We start from the raw sequence: 22,394 nt of genomic DNA, 5'->3' as shown, positions 1-22,394 counted from the left end.
TTCCCATCGTGAAGGTGACCTCTCTTGATTATTAACTCTTAAACAAGAAAGGAAAATAAACTAATCTTACCTTACAGCTTTACCTTGGAACTGTCTCCTCTCACTAAATCTGTGTCATGGTAACTGTCTTCATGCAATTCCTTTGTCATTTTTCATTCTGAGGAAGAACTTAAACCTGTGAGCATCTCATTTATCATTTAAAAACCTTTATTGTGTGCTTCTCTTAGTACGACTAATTTTGTTTTTAAGATTTATGTTATGTGTGCAAGTGTTTGGCCTGCATGTACGTAAGTGCACCACATGTATGGCTGTCACCTCAGAAGAGCCATTGGATCCCCTGGAACTGGAGCTATGAATGGTCATGAGCACCCATGGGCGCTGAGAATTGAACCCAGGTCCTCTGCAGGGGCAACAAGTGCTCTCAGCCGTTGAACTATCTATCACTCCAGCCTCAACGCCAGGCTGGATTTAAATGTGGGTAAATATGAATGTGTGAGAGACATATTAAAAGGCCTGAAAAATACATACTGCCTTATGATAAATATAGGTACTCCTAACTCCCTGAGACCTACTAAATTGTATTTTTTTGCCTATCAAATGTTTCATGAGCCCTCCAAGTGCTATTTGCGTCTATGAAATGAACACCATCCACGCATCACAGCGTAGAAGCCCTATTAAGTCATCACACGGGACGTGCCGATTTTAATAAGGACTGTCTTCCAAACTGGTACTGGAAAAATTAAAACTTTATTTTATTTTTTAAAAAAGGTCAAAGGTAACAAAAATAAAACAGCATCAAAATGCTTTATTTTGACCCAGTTCTTTGGACGCTGTGTTGAGAATTCTGTTGGACTGGCTCCTCCTACAGGAGGGCTCCTACTGTACAGTGATGGATGTAAGACTTTCAGTGAGGCTGAGACACATCTAGAATGACGCACAGATTTGCCAAAAAGCTTTAACTTGAACTTCCTTTCCATAATGAAAATTATAGAAGTTACAATATCACCAAGCAGTAACATCAGACTGGGTATACTTAATCTGTGTAATAAAAAGGACATATTATTAAGTCTTACCAAAACAGGGAAGTCTCCCTTATTGTGGTTAGAACTCAGTGCACTGCTACAGTCTTACTTCTCTGGCGATCCTCAGCAGAGACAACAGACTGCACCTGACAGGGCATTAGAGCTGTTAAAGACGGGCACTAGATGTGTGGAGACCGGATACAGCCTGTGGGGGTCATTCTAAGGAAGTGGCACCAGTGTCCATGAGACCCAAGTCTGCACAGCCTCAAGAACACCTTGAAGACAAGGCCCCCTACTCCTAAGCTAGGAAAAGGCTGAAGGACTTAAAGGATCTCTCCAGACAACAAACGGGATGCTTTCACTTTTTAAAGGCAAAGATAAACTCTATTACAAATCTACCAGTAATTACAACTGTATGTTTTGCTTTTTTTCATTATTTTTCTTTTGGCACTGCTGGTACTCAGTGGTTACAACCCATAATATCTATCCTCTAATCTATTCTACTACTGGATTTTTTCCTAAATATTTTTTTTTTTGTATTTTACCATGATCTCAATATATAACCATCAGTTGGGATTTTTTGTTTGCTTGTGTGTATATGTGATTTTGTTTTGCTCTGTTTTTCAGCAGTCTAAAGTACCATACCCAGAACAATTTACACAAGCATAGCTTTGGTTTTCATGACTCGGGTCCCTCCTGGGGCCACTTCTGGTATAATCATATTGTTCTTGCACTGACAACTTTTCAGAGATTTATTTACTTTAGGTGTATGGATGTTCTGCTTGTATGTGTACCATGTGTGTGTCTGGGGCTTGCAGATGCCAGAAGAGGTCGCTAGAGCCGTAGGAACTGCAGTGATGGAAGGTTGTGAGCTACCATGTGGGTGCTGAGAATCAGACCCAGGTCCCCTGCAAGAGCAATTAGTGCTCTCAACTGCTACACCATCTCTTCAGCTCAAATTCTTGCATTTTTAATCCTGTACAATCTGTGTCTTCTAGGACATGACAGTTTCAAACTTAACTCATTATGATAAAGGGATTTAAGTCAACCCCCACAACAAAAACTCCAAAGCCTCCTCTCCAACCAACAGAAACGACAGGAAGAGAGCTTTGTGGTCTCTCTTTGGCAAGGATTACACTCCTCATCAGCACACAAATTACACAAAATAGACTATTAACCTTTAGCCCCTCGGAAAGTGTTTTGGGACCACAGCTCTGAAGATGGGGTAAAGTGAGGTAGGCGAACAGGAAGTTCTAGAGGCAAACAAACAAAAAGCAACCCCAAGGAAGACTGGAAACCTCTCCAAATTCGGTATATGCATAACAAAATAGCGTGCTTTAAAATAAGCCCTACCTCTCTAATTGCCAAGAAAGATGGAGGCTCTGCTGGCCAAGGACCTTTGCCAGTCCCATTCCTAGTGAAAGATCTCTATTTCCATCACTATCCATGTGTCTTTGGTCCAACTCTTGTTCCAGGACACAGGAACCTGGGCATCTCAGCGGGTGCACTCTGGACTCTGACCCATGCCTACAGCAACAGTACAACTGAGGTTCTCTTAGATTATGTTTTGGCATGTCTTGCTTTCATAAAGGTGTGTTTGTTTAATGGTCATCTGGGAAACATTTTTGGTTTTAAAAAAGTACCAAGACTACCTAATGAAAAACCAAATGCTTTTTGTTTGTTTGTTTTTTATTGTTGCTGTTTGTTTTTTTTGAGACACAAGTCTCCATAGCCTCAAGAACACCTTGAAGACAAGGCCACCTTTACCTACAAGCTATTAGATTTATGTTTTGGCATGTCTTGCTTTTATAAAAGGTGTGTTTGTTTAATGTTGGTCTTTAAAATGTACCAAGACTACCTAATGAACCAAATGCTTTTTGTTTGTTTGTTTGAGATCTCACCTTGAAGGTGTTCTGGAACTATGCAAACCAGGCTGGCCTTAAACTCACAGAGATTCGCCTGCCTCTGCCTCCCGAGTGCTGGGGTTAATGGCGCGCATCACCCTGCCAGGCTAAGGCTTCTTAATGACTATTGGAAAAATGGGAAAGTTGCTTTTATCAATTTTGCATGAGAAAAAACCCCTACTTTTCCTATGAAACCTTAGCTCAGGATGCAATCAATAGATACATGACCTTTCATTTCTTGTTTGTGACAATCAATTCAATTTCCTGACACTCAGACTAGACCTATCTGCCTCCCCATGAGACTTGACTGCTATTACTGACTTTTAAAGTTTTAGATGCTGCAGAAGTTACAAGTCAGCACTGTTTCAATACTTGTATTTCTTCTCTCAAAAAATGAAGGAGCAAATACTTTAATAAGCTTTATGCAAAACAGGGTTAACCCGACACATGTGTCTGGGTATAGCCATGACCTCTCTGAGAACTAGAAAATACTGCACAATGCAAGAAGTAAAAAACGCCCAACTTTGCCTGGTAACTTCATTTAAACTATGCTGGCATACAGAATATGGGTAGGCCAGATCACCAGTTAAATTTGCTAGACGCAAAAATAATAATAACTTGAAAATCAAAGAAAGCAAAACAACAGACTTTAACTGGTGAAAGACAGGAGCCCTGAAAGAACTCCCAGCAGGATGACAGCCGGCCGGCCCCTTGACTGGCTGTGGGCTCGAAACAAACTGGTGGAGGTGAGAACAGAGCCCACGCACTGGCAGGTCGGAGTCTGCTTACAGCGGTCCAGCTAGCACCAAGGCAGACAGTGAGGGGCTACCCAGGCAGCTACAGCCAGGGCTTTCTTTTCCTTTTTAACATTAAAAAACCACGTGAGGTTAATATAATAATATAAATCAAAGCTGACACAGCTAAGTACTGGCTCACAGTCAACCATCTGGAAATGGGATTTTGTCAGTCCTTAATGACTTTGTTCAATATTTAATCAACAATTAGGAAAGGTATAATTAACATGCAACTCTTGTAAAAAAAGAAAATAAAAAATAATAACTTTTTCCATGAATGACCAGCACAGACTGTTACCTGTTAAGAAACGCCCAACTTCTCCCACTCCAGAATATAAATATACACCCATCAGTTTTTTTGTAAGCATCTTAGGTCACAGACAAATGAGATAAAGCCAGGAGCTAAACAGTCAACAACCTGATGCTCATTCTGTGCGGCTGAGTCATCCAGCTCTTGTGACGGGCATGGTGTCTGAATGTGCACGTCTTTGGGGACTTCTGGACCATCTTGCCAGAACTACAGCAGGTGCTTTTGTTTCCTTGACAGAAGAATTCATCAGTGTTTCCTCTGAGGTTCAAACATGACCATGGGCCAGATCCCAAAGAGAAACTGTGGAGACAGGTGAGGACAGGATGAGAGGAGAGGCTGCTCTATGCCTGAAGAGGAAGGAGGATTAACACATCCTGGCGTCTGCATGGTAACACGTGTTAGGCTGTTAGTATGAGCAGCCTGAGCACAGCAAGGGCCTTCCTGACATCAGCTCTCAAAATCTACTTTTAGCTCATCTATGCAAATGAAGTAGGCATGTAATCTATGTAATCTGTAACTCCTAAAGGAACTGGGGGGCAGACTTGTGTGCACACACACACATGTGAACACAGTGCTTGTGCAAGTCAGAAGAGGGCACTGGGTCCCCAAAGCTGGAGTTAGAGGTGGTTGTGAGGCATCTGACATGGGTGCTGGGAATGGAACTTGGGTCCTTTGAAAGAACAGGACATGCTTAACTGCTGAGTCATCTCCCCAGCCCCTTTATCTTCAAGTCTTAAAATAGTGCTGTAATGTAGCTACCAACAGCTCCATTGTGTTGAAGTAACTCAGGTTTAAAGAAGCTGCCTCTCTAAGATCACAGAGTAGAAGATGCAGAGCGAACACTTCAGAACTGATGTCTGCTGCCCTCTACTGCTCCATAGCTCTGCTGTCTCTCACACCCACTTCAACTTCTACCAACACCCTGCCTCACAACAAGACTTACCTTCACTTTTGGCCTGTATCTCAGGTAAAGTGTTCTTGTATATAAACTGAAAGAAAAGTGGAAAAATTTCTTAGACAAATCAATTCATAGACTTTAACTTCAGGTGTCTGTACTTTAGACCAAGCATCGCATTATAATGCCCCACGTGGCTGGTATCACAAGTCCACCTTTGCAAACGCAGCTGTAAGCATTAATTAAATAAAGGCATGAGAAACCCAGAGAGTAACAGTTTCGTTGGTGTCTGTCTTTAAAGTGAGTCTTAATTAAATAAAGGCATGAGAAACCCAGAGAGTAACAGTTTCGTTGGTGTCTGTCTTTAAAGTGAGTCACTGCTGGAGCTGAGATTAGACCAGCAAAGCAGAGCACACACAGACACTGGGCTGTCAAGAATACACCACAGTTTTATGTACACTACACTATTTAAATGCATTGGAATAGTGACAAAAATACAAAACATAATTTTCTAATATTTCTAATAAGAATGTAAACGTTGCAAGAACCTACTTGTTAAATTTGTAAAACTTAGTGTGACTATGCTACATTCTCCTGCACACATGAACCCCTCAGTTTTGTTTCTCGTGCACCTTCTGGTCTTAAAGAATACATGATTACATGATTTTCATTCTGTAGTCTGACCTTCAACCTCCATCATTTGTCCCTCAAGATCAGACCCAAGCCACCATGAATTTCTGGTTCAAAGAAACGTTTTTTTTTTCTTTCTTTTCTTTTTTTGGAAAGTTCTGGTTGTCCTGGAACTCACTCTGTCGGCCTCTGCCTCCTGAGTGCTGTAGTTAAAGGTGTGTGCCACCACCGCCGAGCTTCTTTTTCCTATAAACATTTCACTTTGTTCCCACAAAGATTCTGAGGCTAACGTGCCATTGGTGAAGACATGACCACGTACACATTCGTTCATTAAAGACATACACTGGTTGCTGACTACACATTAGGTGTTATTCTCACATCTGAAAGGTGGCAACGGATGAACTTATACCCGGCGGGGAGGAAGATGAGTAAATACAAACGTAACTCATCATAAACACTTCGAGGGGTAACAGAGACAGCTCAGCACTGATGGCTCATAACCATCTGCAGCTCCAGTTCCAAGGGACCCGATGGCCTCTGCTGGCCTTTGCAGGCACCAGGCACACACGTGGCACACAGAAATGTGTGCCAGTAAAACATAGTAAAATAAATTAAAAATATATGTGCAGGCAAAGCAAAATAAAAGTTTTTTTTTTTTTAAATCAACCACAAATAGATGATTTGACGGAAGATAAGGCCTAATAACTGGGGAAGGATGCTATGGAGGTGTGACTTGTCCATTTTTGCCAAAAGTGTCTAATCATAAACAGTTTCAAAGAGAACAAAGTGATAACCAAGTTATTTCTGGAAAAGGAGCCTTCCATCAGAGAAGGTCTGGACTGAACACTCTAAGAACACACACCCTCACACCTCTTGTGGAGACTTGGGTGTGAACTAGTCAGCTGTCAGCCACCTACTTCTGGAGTACACGAGAGAATCCCCAGCTACCAGCTGCTCCTGCCCTCATGCACATGACACACACGACATAATGTGAGAAGGGAAGGAAACTCTTTTTTCAAGGATTTCTCTGTAGCTTTGGAGCCTGTCCTGGAATTAGCTCCTGTAGACCAGGCTGGCCTCAAACTCACAGAAATTCGCTTTCTTCTGCCGCCCGAGCGCTGGGATTAAAGGCGTGCGCCACCACCATTTGGCTGGGAAGGGAATTCTTATGGTCACCCAGTGGCAAAGGCAGTGCTGAAATGCTGATTCTGTCTCCAACATTTTATATTTACACCTTCCTTCTTGAAGCATAAAGTCAAAAAAAAATAGGCAAAACTCTTCCAATACTACATCAAAAAGCCTTTATTTCCTACCTGAAAAGGATGTGAAGATAAGAGCCCAGGCCAGTTAAAATATGCCACCATGCATGAAACTGTGTCGTGACACCAAGGATAGGGGGCGCTCTCTTTCGAAAGTTCCTGCGTGGAGAAGGGGGAGGGCACTTTTATAACTGAAGATATGTTACACTTTGAAATATTGTAAAATATGGAAATTATCTAAGTTCTGTACAGTCACTGTATTGTTTTCTAAAAGGGTATTGTGGAACAAACAATATTTCCAAAAGGTTCATAAAGAAATGACTCAAATTAATGTAGAAGACAATTTATTGACCTCTTATTAACTTTAATGTATTTAATTAATTAAAGGTTTTGAATAGTCTTACCCAGAATGCATCCTTCTGTTCCAGGTAACCACTAACCCATGGAAACTGTTTTTGTTTTTAAGTAGTACTCTATTAATACTTAGGAACAGCTATTTTCTGGAACTCACTTTGAGAAACACGAATACAGTTAGCTATCTGCTCAGGAAAGAACACACACGCACTTCCTTTCATCTCAGTATACCACTATATAGCTTATAAATTCTTTTAATATCTATGGTTTCACATCTAAGTGCTTTTTGAGGAAGTGGGCATTAGCAAAACTATATGTGGCAGGAACTTAAAATCTGTAGATTAACATAGTTCCCCAAGTAAGTTACCTGAGTCTGGGTGGGTCTCAAATTCTTTTGATTAAATAAGTATATATCATACTAATATTCACTAGAGAAGAAAACCAATGTGGAAAGCCAACTTGAGGCCACCATACGAGTTAGTGGGTCACACCCAGGGATGGCTACCCGCTCAGCTCTCCTAGGCATGTTGCTGGATGTTTCTAGTTCAGAAGCATGCATCTAGATCTTAGTTTCCCAGGGTCTCAAGTAGTCTAGGCTGGCTTTCATGTCTTGAACCTCCTACCTAGAGTGCTGGGATTATGGGCATTCACCACCATATCCAGCTTGATCTTAGTATTTAGTATGTATTTATTTGTCTATATTCACATAACTTTTTAGTATAGGGATTTAAGAAAAGTATACACTTACTTATCTACATTTAAAGTTCCACATGTACATATAAAATGGGAATTATAGAGAATCTCAAACACAGGCAAAGGTATGCAAAGTAAGAGCCATATGTGGCGGTGGCATCTGCTTGTGATTCTAACACTGGGAGCTGGAGACAGGATGTAAGGAATTCAAGACCATCCTTGGTTACTTAGTGATCTCAAGGCCAACCTGGGCTGTGTGAGACCCTGTCTCGAAAAAAACAAATCACCCTCCTCAAAAGTAAGCTAAATAATGATCCTTACAACCCAACTTCAATAATGATCCAATTATGCTAAATCCAAGTTCAGAGAACCTTCATCTATGTCTCTCTCCCACGTTACTTTGAGGAAAAGTCTAGACATATTTTATCACTAGATATTTCAGTATATGTCACTAGAAAAACTTCTTTAAAACATAGCTACAATACTATTTTCATATCTAAGATATTAGTAATAACCCTCTAGTATAACAACTTAATTATTAATCAAGTCCAATACTTGTGTTCATGTCTTCATAGTGAACCAAGACCACAAAGGCTAATAATGACATTGTTAACCACTGGCTTTGGCTTTTGGTGCTGGTGACCCAGTTCAGGGTCTCGTGCATATCAGACAAGCGCTCGACCATCTGAGCTGATGTTAGCATAATATCTCTCTCAAGTCCTTTAATCTTAGGCTATACCTCCTTCCTTCTCCTTTCCTGTAATAAATCTGCAGAGACCAGGCCACACAACTTCCAGGTTTCTAACAGTCTAAGGCCTTGCTGACTGACGCCGTCCTTGGCAAGGTTAACATGCATTCCGATGCTTATGTTTACTTCATGAAGCAGATTAGGCCATTTCTTTTCTTTTTTCTTTCTTTTTTTTTAAAGACAGGGTTTCCTTGTGCAATAGTCCTGGCTGTCCTGAAATTCACTTTGTAGACCAGGCTGGCCTCGAACTCACAGAGATCTGAATGCCTCTGCCTCTCAAGTGCTGGGATTGAAGGCTTGTACCACCACACCAGTTTTCAAAGATACAGTAAATCTGTGATTAACTGTATAGTTTTTGATACACAAAAGATTATAAAATATTCTGAGGTTTAAACTTTCAGGCAATGTAAATAGGTATTCCCAGAGTTTAATTTTACTGTGCTATACAGTGTCAACACTGGTAAAATTCATTTTAGGACACTAAAATGCCTACAAAATTCTCTGCTAAATATAATGCTTCCAAAATTATTTTCTAGGAATGAAAATATATCTTACCTCAGTGAATCACAGAAGATGTTATCTACATTCCACAATAAAAATCCCAACAAAAAGACAGTCAAGGACGTATAGCCCAATCCTCTAAGCCATGGATAAACCCTGCAGGGAAAAGAAAAGCAAAATGACAAGTCTTCAAGTCCAGATCATGTGACAGCTGGAAATCATCATTTTTATGAGAAAGAAAAGTCCTCAGGAGACGAAGAGCAAACCCATTTATTAATTTAATGTCTTTGTCAAACATGTATTACATACTTTAAACAGATTTTTTGAGGAGAGTCTTGCTATGTTCAGGCTGGTCTCAAATGTCTGGGCTCCTGCAGTTCTCTTGCCTCAACCTCCCAGGAGCAGCGACCACAGCAGGTTCACCACTGTGCCTAGATAGTTGCTGAACGTTTAGCTATTTAAAGGTTCTGAGAGCGAATGGTCCATCAAGACTGTTAAGTATATGAAGGAGATAACCCGATATAATTGCCCAACAATTTTTCAGTGATGGGATTTCTTACTGATGGGAGAACTATTAACATTGAATCACATTTTCTGCCAGGCACTGAACACACACACACACACACCTACATCACAGAATATACTAATACACCTGGAACTGTTTATGTGAACTTCTTTGGCCTGCTTCCCCAGTGCTGTGATTAAAGTATTCACTGTTATGCCCAGCAAATACCACATTTTTTACTAATAGCCTGAAAATATTTTGATTGTGATTTTTTTTAACCTGTAGACAAAGCTGGAAAACTGACACCTTAATGATACTAACTTTTCTAACCTGTAAGGGAGTATCTTTCTCAGAAGGAGCATCTTTCTCAGACGGAGTATCTCTCTCCATTTACTTAGAACTTTAGTTTCTCAGGAAAATACTGTTGTTTTTAATGCACAAATCTGGAACACTGTCCAAGAATGGAGTTGTGTGACAAGAATTCTGAGTACTTCTGAGAAAACAAGACAAGGGTCTTACGAGCTCAGTTTCTTCAAAAGCACACTGTTCTTGGAATGTGTTTCTGTAGCCCTCTCTGGTAGTAGATGGGAGTGAGTTTCCTCCAGAGCACTCATTACCACTGGCTACTACTGTCTGTTTACATGTCTCTAGGGAACAGCATATCTTCGCCATGGGAGGCTTCTCCTGTGACTGTACACTTTACTATGTGACTCTTGTACACGCTTGTGTTAGCCTCAAACACCATGTTAGACAGGACTCCCATCAGCACAATTCTGAGTAAAATGGTGATACTATAATAACCTTATTTTATTTTAACTACTATAGGAATTGAAAAAAAAAACCTCATTTTAGGTATGCTATATGCTACAGAATTTATAGGCTAAGAAAATTCCTTTTTACCACTAATTGGTAAGCTCTTTTGTTTTTAGATTGCGAACATGTATTGAATTTTACAGGACACTTTCTGTAAATCTACAGTTATGTAGTTTTTACCTTTTATTTTTAAATATGGTAAATAGTAAGAACAGATTTTTTAAAAAGATTTTTTGTTTTGGCTGTAAATATTTACATGTAAATAGTGATTTTTTTTTATGTTTTTACCTATGTTTTGAATTTTTTGAGGCAGGACAGCCATGTAGCTAAGGTTACCCTGGAACTTATAGTGGATGACTTTGAACTCTTGGTCCTCCTGTCTCTGTCTACCAAGTGCTAGGATTAAAGGTATGTGCTACCATCCCTGGATCAATGGTGTTTTTCTAAACTTACCATAGCCAATCAGCAGCTCTCACGAGTAGTACAAAGCAAAATTCTTCAGTGGGGTGAAATGAATGTCTTTGGTTATTCAGGCAGCAGGGCGCGAGGAGAGAGCAAGAACTCTATCAACACATGATCCATGCCGCTCAGTACAGACAAGGTTCTGGAGGTACACTACCCATACAGCTCAGGGTATGAGGATAAAATACATAAAGTTCCCAGAGTATCTGTGTCTGATGTCATAGGCTTTACGTTCAGCCTGCCTGCCTGTGTAAGCTATCATCTGAGAATGGCTTTCTCTTCTCTCTCCCTTAGGAACTGCCGTCAGCTCTCCCCTGGGTTGTTCTGTCTTGAATCCCACGCTTTCTTCCTTTTTCTACTGTTCTTTTTTTGGTGAAACAAATTTTCTAATAGGAGAGTAGTCTTGACCAACAGTTTACTGGATCTAAATTTCTTTTGGAAACTTTAATATATGAAAACATACTTTTCTCCACACCTTACTGATAGTTTGATTGATTATAGAATTCCAGGTTAGAAATTTTTCTTCAGAAATTCAATGGCACTGGTCTACTGTCTTCAAATTTCCAATGTGGCTTTTGGAAATTCAAAACCATTCTGATTTCTAGTTATGTTTCTCAAATATTTCCTAGACTGTGTGTTCCTGCTACTTGTCTGATACTTGAAAACATGAGCTTCTTGGCTTAGGATGTTTCTTTCTAGGTTAATTTAATGATGTTAGTAGAAATCTATTTACCTTCCAGTTTTGAAGGTTTTACTCAATCTTTTCTTTGTGCCTTTATGCTTTTAAAATAAAGGTTTCTATTGTAGTCCTAGTGCAGTGCCAGGTAGAAGCAAAGTAGATGTCAATACCTTTAAATACCATGTGCTTTGGTATTTCTATCATTCATTTCCCTTCAGGTTTACTATAATCATGATTTCTAGTTTGTTGTTTTGAAGCAGGGTCTCATGTAGCCCAGGCTGGTCTTGAACTTGCTATGCAGCCAAGGATAACACTGGACTCAGGATCCACCTCCCAAGTGCAGGGGTTCCAGGTGAGTGCCACCACATTGGGCCTTTGATTTCTAATTCTTGACATTGAAAGATTAGTTCAGTACTTCTAACTGCCCCCATGCCATCCTTTCTGAGCTGGGTTCTCACTACACAGTCTTGTTTGGCCTTGAACTCATAAATACTCCTGCCTCTGCCTCCCAAGAACAGGGATTAAAGTCGTGTGCTGCCAAACCTGGCTTCCCTTCTTTTTCATTTTGAGAGAGGGTACTGTTAGTAGCCCAAGCTAGCTTCAAACCTGCAGTCTTCTTGCTTCAGTAGAGGAAACTTTTATTACCTTCTTACTTCACGTAGAGAGATTCTGATCAGCTCCTTTAATGCACGCCCTTCACTGTGTAAGTAAGCATTACAGACTGACGGAGATCTACCGATGGTACCGTTCATTCCCAGGGGAATTCTGACCACAGGGACTACGGACCTGGCTTCCTAAGGCACTTTGACCTCGATTCTATTTTGTCTTTTCTTCCACATTTTGTTAAGGAGGGGAAGGCAGTTCTTGAAAAATCATTTAAATTTCTACCTTCTAAACTGCACAGTAAAGCGGATATTCCAGATGAACAGTGAGTACCCTCTTGCAAATTATCTGCACAAAACTGGACAGTGTCTACCCCACTTGGTAATGTAGTATGGGAGCAAACATGAACAACCAGCCTCACTACATTTCTTCACAAATTCTCAAAGGAGTCGTGTGTGTGTGTGTATGTGTGTGTGTGTGTGTGTGTAAAACCTAAAACTTTAGACTGAAAGTTACCACCTTCTTTTACTGGAGGGCATTTGCTTTTAGTATCTTTCTGGTTCTAGTTCATGTGACATGGTGATGGAAAAAGAATTCAAATTATCCAGGTTTTTAAAAAAATCATTGTATATGTATTTATTTTGTGTGTGCATACATACAGGTGTACACATGCAATGAGTACCAGGGTATACATGCGGAGGTCAGAGGCCAATTCAAAGGATTTGGCTCTCCTTTTCCACCATGTGAGATGGGGATTGAACTCAAGTAATCAGGTTTGGCAGCACATGTGAGATGGGGATTGAACTCAAGTAATCAGGTTTGGCAGCACCTTTACTCGCCAAGCAATCTTTTAGGCCCTCAACTAGAAATCTTTGTTTTCTGTTTATTCTGAGGCTCTTGATACTAAAGATATCAGTGTGCTAGCATCTTCCAGGGCCTTCAAGCCAACTATTATACACACTCATTTATCTCTACAGCTCCTTCTTTGAGCTTGATGCTCTGGAATTCTTATACCTTTTTAAACTAGATACATTTATTGTGTTTTATTCAGAACTTTTTAGTGTTTTGTTAATGAAGGAATTTTAAGATCTCAGTCACATTTGAAAACAAAATTTGAGAATTTCTATTTGATATTAAGAACCTTTACACAGAAGTATTTTCCTGGGTTCTAGTGATTATCAAGTTAACTAAGTCTTAAGAAGCTCACAATGAGCTCAGAGGAGGGGGTACACTCCTTTAAATGCCCTGAATCCCAGCACTGGAAAGGCAGAGGCAGGCAGATCTCTGAGTTCAAGGCCTGCCTGATCTACAGAGTGAGTACCAGGACAGTCTTGGCTACACAGAGAAACCCTATCACGAAAAACAAACAAACAAAACCCACCACCACCAACAACAAAAAACCTCATAGTGTAGTCAGGGACAGGTAAGGAGAAAATGAACAACACTAAATGAAGTCATTACTAAACAGAGATACAAGAAAGAATACTTGCAAGGCAGATAAAAGATTATTTTATTTCATGAAAATTGTTACAAGTAAATACTTAAAAATCTTTTTATTATACAAAGGGGGTGGGTCTCTCTCTCTCTCTCTCTCTCTCTCTCTCTCTCTCTCTCTCTCTCTCTCTGTGTGTGTGTGTGTGTGTATGTGTGTTTTGTTGGCACCTTGGCATGTTGCTTTTGGTGGTTGGTTCTCCCCTTTTAAAAGTTTAACATGTTGGTTCTGAGGACTGAACTCAGATCATCAGGCTTAGAGGGAAGAGCCTTTACCAAGCCCATCTGGCAAGTCCTTTTCTAAAGGTATCTGTGTTTCTCAGCATGCCTATATCCTGTCAGACTGAAGCTGTTTCATGTCTTGACATCTCCCTAAGGCACTCAGATTACAAACAGAATAAAGTAGAGACTTGTGCTTCTGCAAAAATGGAATAAACTGAGTTTTTTCTATTCTTTCCACTAAATTCTGCAAAATCGTGTATATTACATGTAATATTAAGCAGACATCAGAAGACTTTGAAAAGTAGGGAGAAGGAAATAGGCTAGGTATGGGCTCTGAGACCTGGAAGATGATAGTGGTAAGCTCCCTGTGCTTTCTTTTAAAATTAATATTTTAATTGACACATTACAACAAATTATGATTATATATATTTATGGGACACATCCTCGTGTTCTCTGTATACAATGTGGAATGACTAAATCAGGCTAATTAACGTCTCTATCTCATTTGCCATTTTCTGTGGTAACATAGTTGACATTTACTCCTTTGAGCTGTTTTGAATGCACATCACTAACCACTGCAAACTTGTACAACAGAACTCAAGAACCTCTTCCTCCTGTCTGACACTTCGCACCCTCCCACCAAGATTTCCCCCAATTGCCTTGCTGCCCCACCCCAGACTCATACAACCACCATTTATTCCACACTTTCAAGAGTTCAGCACTTTCAGTTTCTGCATGTAAAAAAGACTGTGTGGTATACTTGGTATTTTTTTAAAAAAAAACTGATTTTGATGTTTTTGGGGTTTTTTTTTTTTTGTTGTTGTTGTTTGTTTGGTTGGTTGGTTTTTCAAGACAGGGTTTCTCTGTAGCCCTGCCTGTCCTGAAACTCACTCTGTAGACCAGGCTGGCCTCAAACTCACATCTGCCTCTGCTTCCCGAGTGCTGGGATTAAAGACATGCTCCACCACTGTCAGGCTAAAACTGATTTCTTAAAAATCACATTTATTATTTACTTATTTATTGTGGTGTGTGCACGCAGGTACCACGGGGCCCATATGAAGGGCAGCTCACAGGAGTTGGTTCTCTCCTCCCACCATGTGGCCCCACAGACAGAGCGCAGATTACAGTCTTGGTGGCATTTACCTTTTACTTGCTAAGCCATCTCACCAGCTTGAGTGGTATTTCTACGTAGGCCCGGCTTATTTTATTTAGCACAATACTCTTCAGATTTACCTACCATATGCATTCTTTTTTTGTTTGTTTGTTTGGTTTTTTGAGACAGGGTTTCTTTGTGTAGCCCTGGATACCAGGTACTAGCTATGTAGACCAGGCTGACCTCGAACTCACAGAGACTCGCCTGCTTCTGCCTCCCAAATGCTGGGATTAAAAGTGTGGATGACTACTACCCAGTACCATATACATTCTTTTGGGCTAGCATACTCTGGACTTGGAAGGGAACTAGCCAGCATGTGAAGTCTAGGCACAGACAGAAAAGTTCCCAACAAAATCTACTTTCTACAGTCAATAAATCATGAAAAGGGCCAGCCTCACAAGACAGAAAACTTAAAATAATAACCACCTTTTATAGTCATACATCACACACACACACACACACACACACACACACTGTAGTTCCTTCCCAAGCCATTTAGCAAATTGGAAGTTCAGATTTCAATCCTTATTAGGTATCCAGGAAGAAGAGAAGGATCACAAGTTCAGGCCAGTCTGGGCAATATAACAAGACTATCTTGTCTCAAGTGACAGAACCAGAAAACATATTTCCCTTTCCTTGAGTTTTTAAAGAAAATGTACTACAACTGAGGCAAAAATCATAATGTTATCTGATGTGGTTCTAAATTTATGTAGAGAAAATATTTTAGGCAATTATATTTTAAATGGAACAAGACATGTTAAATTATTCTCGTCTCCACCTCCAAAATACACTGAATCCCTACCCCTAGTACTTCAGAATGCGACTTTATTTCTAACTAGGGTCACTGCCGATATCCCAGACGAGGCTAGACTGGAACAGACCTGTATTTTGAGAAGACAGGTGTCCTTACAAGAACATGGCCATGTGAAGACACAAGGGGAAGACCAAATGACAGCAAAGGCAGAAACTGCAAATGAAGTAAGGCCAGAGTTGCCAGCCAACTTCCAGAAGACAGGGTGCAGTGGGATGCACAGAGATGCCTGCAATCGTAGTCACAGGCTCCAGACCCGAGACGCAGCAGATCCCAAATGTCCCCAGTAAACTACCACGGGCACAGAAAGAAAGGTAAGGCTTCTGCACCACACTAGAAATGGACAACATTAGACCTTAGTGGGTTGTATACACACATGGAGAGCAAACAGAGCACACTATAGAGATGATGGAATGGAATCTAAAAAATGGCCAGGCTATACATTAGCTGGCTTTTTAGAGCCAAATCCCTATGGTGGGATACCTTGTTCAGCCTTGATATAGTGGGAGGGGCTTGGTCCTGACTTAACTTGGTATGCCAGACATTGTTGACTTCCCAAGAGAGGCCTTACCCTCTCACAGAAGTAAAAGGGTGGGGGAGGGTGGGATGAGGGGGGGAGTGAGGGAGAACTAGGGCTGGTATATAAAATGAAAAGAAATTAAATAAAAATAAATAGACAAATAAATAAATATGGCCAGGCTGGGTGTGGCACACACCTTCAATATAAATATGGCCAGGCTGGGTGTGGCACACACCTTCAATATAAATAAGGCCAGGCTGGGTGTGGCACACACCTTCAATATAAATAAGGCCAGGCTGGGTGTGGCACACACCTTCAACCCCAGCACTCGGGAGACAGGAGTAGGACGAGCGCTGTGAGTGCGAGACCAGCCTGGTCTACACAGCGAGTTCCAGATCAGCCAAGGATACAGAGCAAGAGTCCATCTCAGAACAAACAAATAACAAAAAGGAAATCTAAAAATATAACATCAAAATTATGAATATCTGGTTGCTAAAAAGATTCTGGGGGCTGGAGAAATGGCTCAGCAGTTAAAGCACTGGCTGTTCTTCCAGAGGACTCAGGTTCAATTCCAAGCACCGACATGACAGCTCACACCTGTCTGTAACTACAGTCCAGGGCTTCTGAAACCCTGACAGAGACACACATGCAGGCAAAATGCCAATGAACATAAAGTAAAAATAAATTATATATTTAAAAAAGGTTCTGAAAAGAATATGTAAGACAAAGTCAGATTGTGGGAAAATATTTATAAATTATATATTTGACAAAAATCTTAAAACTTGTAAACACAAGAAAATACCCTTGTTAATTCTTGTAAATCCAAGAGAAAATGAGCAAAGGCACAACAAACATTTTACTAAAGAGAACACACTAAAGAAAGAATATAGGAAAATTTAACATGATTAACTATTAGGAAATGCAAATTAAAAGATACTAGTGTGTATCTTCATGCCTTCATGAGATAAAAATTGTTGATGAGGATGCAGAGAAATTGAATCACTCATACATTATGGGCAAAAATGTAAAAGCCATGCTGGAAAACATTTTTTTCAGTTTTAAGAAAAACTAAACATACAATTACCACACGGCCCAGCAATTCCAGTTTCTACAAAAACACAGATTCTCACAGTAGCTTTACAACAGCCCCAACCTGTAAGTTACTCAACTGGGGTACATCTACACCATGGAGTACAGCAGCAAGAGAAAGTTCACACTACCATCCAGAGATTATACTGAGGGTACACGTTATCTGCTTTTATTTATCAAACTTTCTTGGACTGACAAAACTATAAGAAAGGACTAGTAACTGCCGGGGGTGAGCGCAGGGAGAAGTGGAGAGGGGTAAGGGCACAGCACGCACCCTTCTGCTGATGTGCTCTGTATCTCAGCTGTGCCAGTGTCAGCTCCTGGCTGGGATACTACGTTATACATGCATTTCTACATGATCTCAAAATAAAAGGCTTATTTTAAAAACAAAAACGGGAAAACTGCACAGAACAAACCACTTACAGAGCTGAGCGTGGACTGTATGGTTAGGGTCAATTTAAGATAATCTCATGAGTATTATTTAATTTTAATATATATATGCTCTTAACCTCTGAGCCATTTCTCCAGCCCTACAAACACATTCCTTTAATGTAGCACTTTTCAAGTCTTTAACATCCTAGTCAATAATATACATATTCAAGCAGATATCTCATACATAGTTTCCTTCAAATTTCTTTAATTTTAGAACTCTTGTTTTTATATGATGCACATTAGTAAGTATATGTCATAAATGTTGGGTTACAGTTTCCTAGCACTGTTCTGCTAGAGTTAGGTTTTACTGTATTCCAATTTAGGCTATAGATTTACTGTTATAAGCCTGAGTTTATTTTTATCAGAATGTTGGTGGTAGTCCCAAACTACTTACCACGTGACAATATAAATAGAACGGAGTACTAATGTAAAGACCAACATTCCATACATGACCTGAGTAGGAGAGAAAGAGAAAGTGGTCAGTAAACTCTTCCTGCCTACCTACCCATCCATTCCATCCATTGTACGTCTGTCCATCCGTCATCCATCCATCCATCCATCCATCCATCCGTCCATCCATCATCCATCCATCCATCCATCCATCCATCCATCCATCCATCCATCATTCATCCACCCATCCCGTGGTGACAAAGCCTGGACCAGAGCCTCACACGTACTAGGGAAGTGTTCTGTCACTGAGCTACTACAGCCTCAGCTCCCATTTTCTTTTATTTCACACAAAGTCTTACTGTGTAAATTAGACTGGCCTGGAATTCTGGATCCTCGTGCCTTAGTCTCACAGGTGCTGGGATTATAGCTGTGTGCTACCATGTCCAATTTAAAGTCAGCTTTAAAAAGACGAAGAGTCAGGTGCGGTGGTACCCACTTCCATTACCGAGTACTCCCATCATGCAGGAGGCGCAGGCAGGAGGTCATTAGTTAGACGGTAGCCTGGACTACATTGCTAGACCCTACCTCGAAGTCAGTCACCAACACACAACAATGATCTTTCTCATAATAAAAGATTCCAAAGTAACTGGACACCAGAGTATCACATAATAATATAGGCTGTGAAATAAAAAAAAAACACTTTTTTTCTAGCTTTGCCAATAATCAGATGAGGAAAAGCAGACCAATCATTTATCCTTTCAAACTCTCACTATTTCATTTATAAAGAAAGTTTCATTTAGTATGACACTGGTTAATCCAATCTGCATAATATGCATGAACAGATAGCCATACTACATGTGTGTATATTTATATACAATGTAGCATATAGTTATATTTTCAAATGTGCTTATCTTCCTTACAGTCCTAATTAGTAATAAAATGTATAAAGAAGCATAATAGAAAAAAATTTAACTCAAAATGCTTAGTCTTGCTTTTCACAATGTTTACACAGTGTGTTTTTACAAAGCCTGAGGGTCAAATGAGAAAAGACAAGATTCCGTGCACTGATGTACTACACCTGGGAGTCATCTGCAGTGGAAATCTGTCAGGAAAATGTAGTTACCGGGCTCCTTGAGACAGCAGAAGGTCTCTCTCAGAGATATCAATTTGCTGCTAAAAGGCTTCACTGGCGTCTTAGGCTTTTTTTTATCTACTCTTATATATGCTTTTCTTCTTGTTCCCTTGCTTTAAGCTATGTTGGTATATCTAATGTGGCAGTTATGTAATCAGGGTATTACCTTATTTTGAAAGACCATCAAATGTGGGCTCTCATTTGGAGATTTCTGGGTCACCTTGGACTTAATAGTGAGTAAGAATTGTTATCAGTACTCTCCTTCTCAGGAAATTCAATCTGTCTAGCAGACACCTTTGGTGTTTATTAACTCTTTCCTTTTAGTTTTATTGTGTTACTTATCTCTAAAGCTAAGTTAAATATCTTTTAAAAGTTTTTCACCAACTATCATGGGCAGGAATTTGTATGTCATTTGACATCTTAATACATAGTTTGTAACATATTCCTTTATTTTTATGAATGCACATGGTTTCCTTGTATGCATGTGTATTATGTGCATGCCTGGTGCCTGCACAGCCAGAAGAGGGCATCAGATTGCCTGGCACTGGAGTCACAGACGGTTGGTTCTGACTGCCACGTGGGTGCTGGGAACTGCACCCAGTTCTCCATCAGAGCAGCATTGTTCTCACCCACTGAGCTTCCTCTCTAGACCTGTGCATGGTTAGCATCAATCTGATTATTAAGCTTGCTGAATACAACCACATCGTTTTCACATGACACTTACAAAAATGATACATTTGCTTCAACACTTTAAAATGCTTGTAATTTATTGTTGTTGGGTGTTTGTGTGTGAGAGACGCAGGCGAGCAGAGGTGCCCCCTCGTCATGAGAACCAGGGGCTGAATTCAGTAGTCAGGCTTGCACCGCAACAGTGTTTACCTGCTGAACCATTTTGCTGGCCCATTTTCACTATTTTTATACATCAAGAAATTAAAAGATTAAAGACTGAAGAGATTTCTGATGACTTATCAAGTATCAAGAAACCAAGACTCTTAAATTTCAAAACTGGTGTTTCTTTAGCTAAGACTGCTGTTTTCAAATAATGGATAGTGTGTCACCATCAAGAGACCAGACAACTCGTTCACTGTTCTCTGTTTCTTCATGCGCTAGGGACTGAACCCAAGGCCTTCTGACTGCTAGGCAGATATTCTCACCGAACTCTCACTCCAGCCCCATTAACCATTCATCTTAAAATTCAGACATCAGATTCACCAGAAGACACCATTAGAAGAATGAAAACAGGCGGGTGTGGTGTACACATCTACTCCCTACATCTGGAAGGCTGAGCTAGAAGCTTCTCCAGTTTGAAGACGACTTGAGCTATACAGTGAGACCCTCTCTAAATAGAGCACAACCCAGAACAGACAGTGAGAACAAGTGCTGCAGAAGAGAGGGGGATCAATACCACTTAGCACAGCTGTTCCCAGACTCGGCAGCAGTCAATACTCTGCCTCATTCTCTGTCTGTTCCTCCCTTCCTCCCAACTCCCCTCTCTAATTACTTACCTATAACTAAACACTAAAGATATTTTATTATATATCCATAGTACAAACACAAGGAATTACGATAACCGTGGTATGACACTAAACAGCCTTAATCAAAAGTTACAGTTGTCCTAATATTTGTAATAGGCAAAATCCAAACACAAATAAACCAGGCATGGTTGCTGATGCCTTTAACGCCAGCACTCAGGAGGCAGAGGCCAGCCTGGTCTACACAGTGAGCTCCAGGTAAGCTAGCACTGCATTATAAGACCCCGTCTCAAACAAAACAAAACAAACAAAATATTACACGGGACATTAAAGATGCATTCAGTTATCACACCTCTCAATTGTGCTGGCCAGTTTTTTGTCAACTTGACATAAGCTGGAGTCATCTGGGAAGGCAGAAACTCAATTAAGAAAATGCCTCTGTAAGATTGACCTGTAGGCAGGTCTGGAGGGCATTTTCTTGATTGAAGATTGATGTGGGAGAGCCTAGCCCACTGTGGGTGGTGCAACCCTTGAGCAAATGGTCCTAAGTTATATTAAAAAGCAAACCAAGGTTTTCCGTAGTAGTCTCCATCTGTTGCAAAGGGAAGGTTCTCTGATGAGGGGTGAATACTACACTTATTTGTGAGTATAAAAATAAATGTTCATAGATTGCCATTAGGGATTAGGCTGTGATTAAGGCAGTGGGTGTAGATTCTCCCTCCTCCAATAACCACAGCCAATCAAAAAGGCAGAGTTGTGGATCCTAGTTCCAATGGATACATCGACAAAACAATTCCCGCACCTAAGGCTCAGGGAATATTGCACAAGAGATGGAAAGACTGTAAGAGCCAGAAAACCAGGGAGTTTGCTGTGAGACTGTCTCTCCTGGTAGTATCAGAAGCTACACCCATAAAGTCTCACCAACATGACTGTTCAAATATGAGCTAGACCAGGATGGCAGCAATGCACATGCCAAACTGGACGGAAAAAAGCTCATGAGGCCTGAAGCTTACACAAAGAACACAGGCAACCGAGGGAAGGTGGGAATGGGAGAAGCAGCGTGCCCAAGGAAGAGCTTGTCCGGTGCCAACTGATCACTCTGAAAACATATATACAGGGAGCAATATACGGACCGAATACGTTATATTTAGGAATATAATTGTATACACATATGCATATATGCATGCAGTAACAATTAGTCTTTCTTTCTCTCTCTCTTGGTAAAAAGAGGCCATGAATTTGAAGGAGTGGGAGGAGTATATGAGAGAGTTTGGAGAGAAGAAAGGGAATTAAATTATAATTGCTCTCTTTTTTGTTTGTTTGTTTATTGTGACTGAGTTTCTCTGTAGTCCTGGCTGTCCTGGAACTTGCTCTGTAGACCACGCTGACCTCAAACGCAAAGATTTGCCTGCCTCTGCCTCCTAAGAGCCAGGATTAAAGGTGTGCATCACTACTGCCTGCCTTAGAAAAAAAAAAGCAAGCTGAGAAATCCATGAGGAGGAAGCTAGTA

The 22,394-nt window shown here is 40.4% G+C and overlaps 1 protein-coding gene across 1 annotated transcript in view; it reads right to left on the bottom strand.

Moving 5' to 3' along the window:
* Positions 1 to 728: 728 nt before the first annotated feature.
* Acer3 (alkaline ceramidase 3) overlaps positions 729 to 22,394 on the bottom strand; it is a 70,378-nt gene continuing 48,712 nt past the window's right edge. The window contains exons 7-11 of the mRNA XM_057756171.1: positions 18,285 to 18,343; positions 9,165 to 9,266; positions 6,869 to 6,973; positions 4,974 to 5,019; positions 729 to 4,330 (exon numbers count right to left, since the gene is read on the bottom strand). Of these exons, the coding sequence (XP_057612154.1) occupies positions 4,277 to 4,330; positions 4,974 to 5,019; positions 6,869 to 6,973; positions 9,165 to 9,266; positions 18,285 to 18,343 (366 nt within the window). The 3' untranslated portion in view covers positions 729 to 4,276. The remainder of the gene's footprint in view (positions 4,331 to 4,973; positions 5,020 to 6,868; positions 6,974 to 9,164; positions 9,267 to 18,284; positions 18,344 to 22,394) is intronic.

Source organism: Chionomys nivalis, chromosome 23, assembly GCF_950005125.1.
Source record: "Chionomys nivalis chromosome 23, mChiNiv1.1, whole genome shotgun sequence".
Taxonomy (NCBI): Eukaryota; Metazoa; Chordata; class Mammalia; order Rodentia; family Cricetidae; genus Chionomys; species Chionomys nivalis.
Note: the sequence above shows the minus strand (reverse complement) of the source record. Positions and strands in the feature narration are given on the sequence as shown.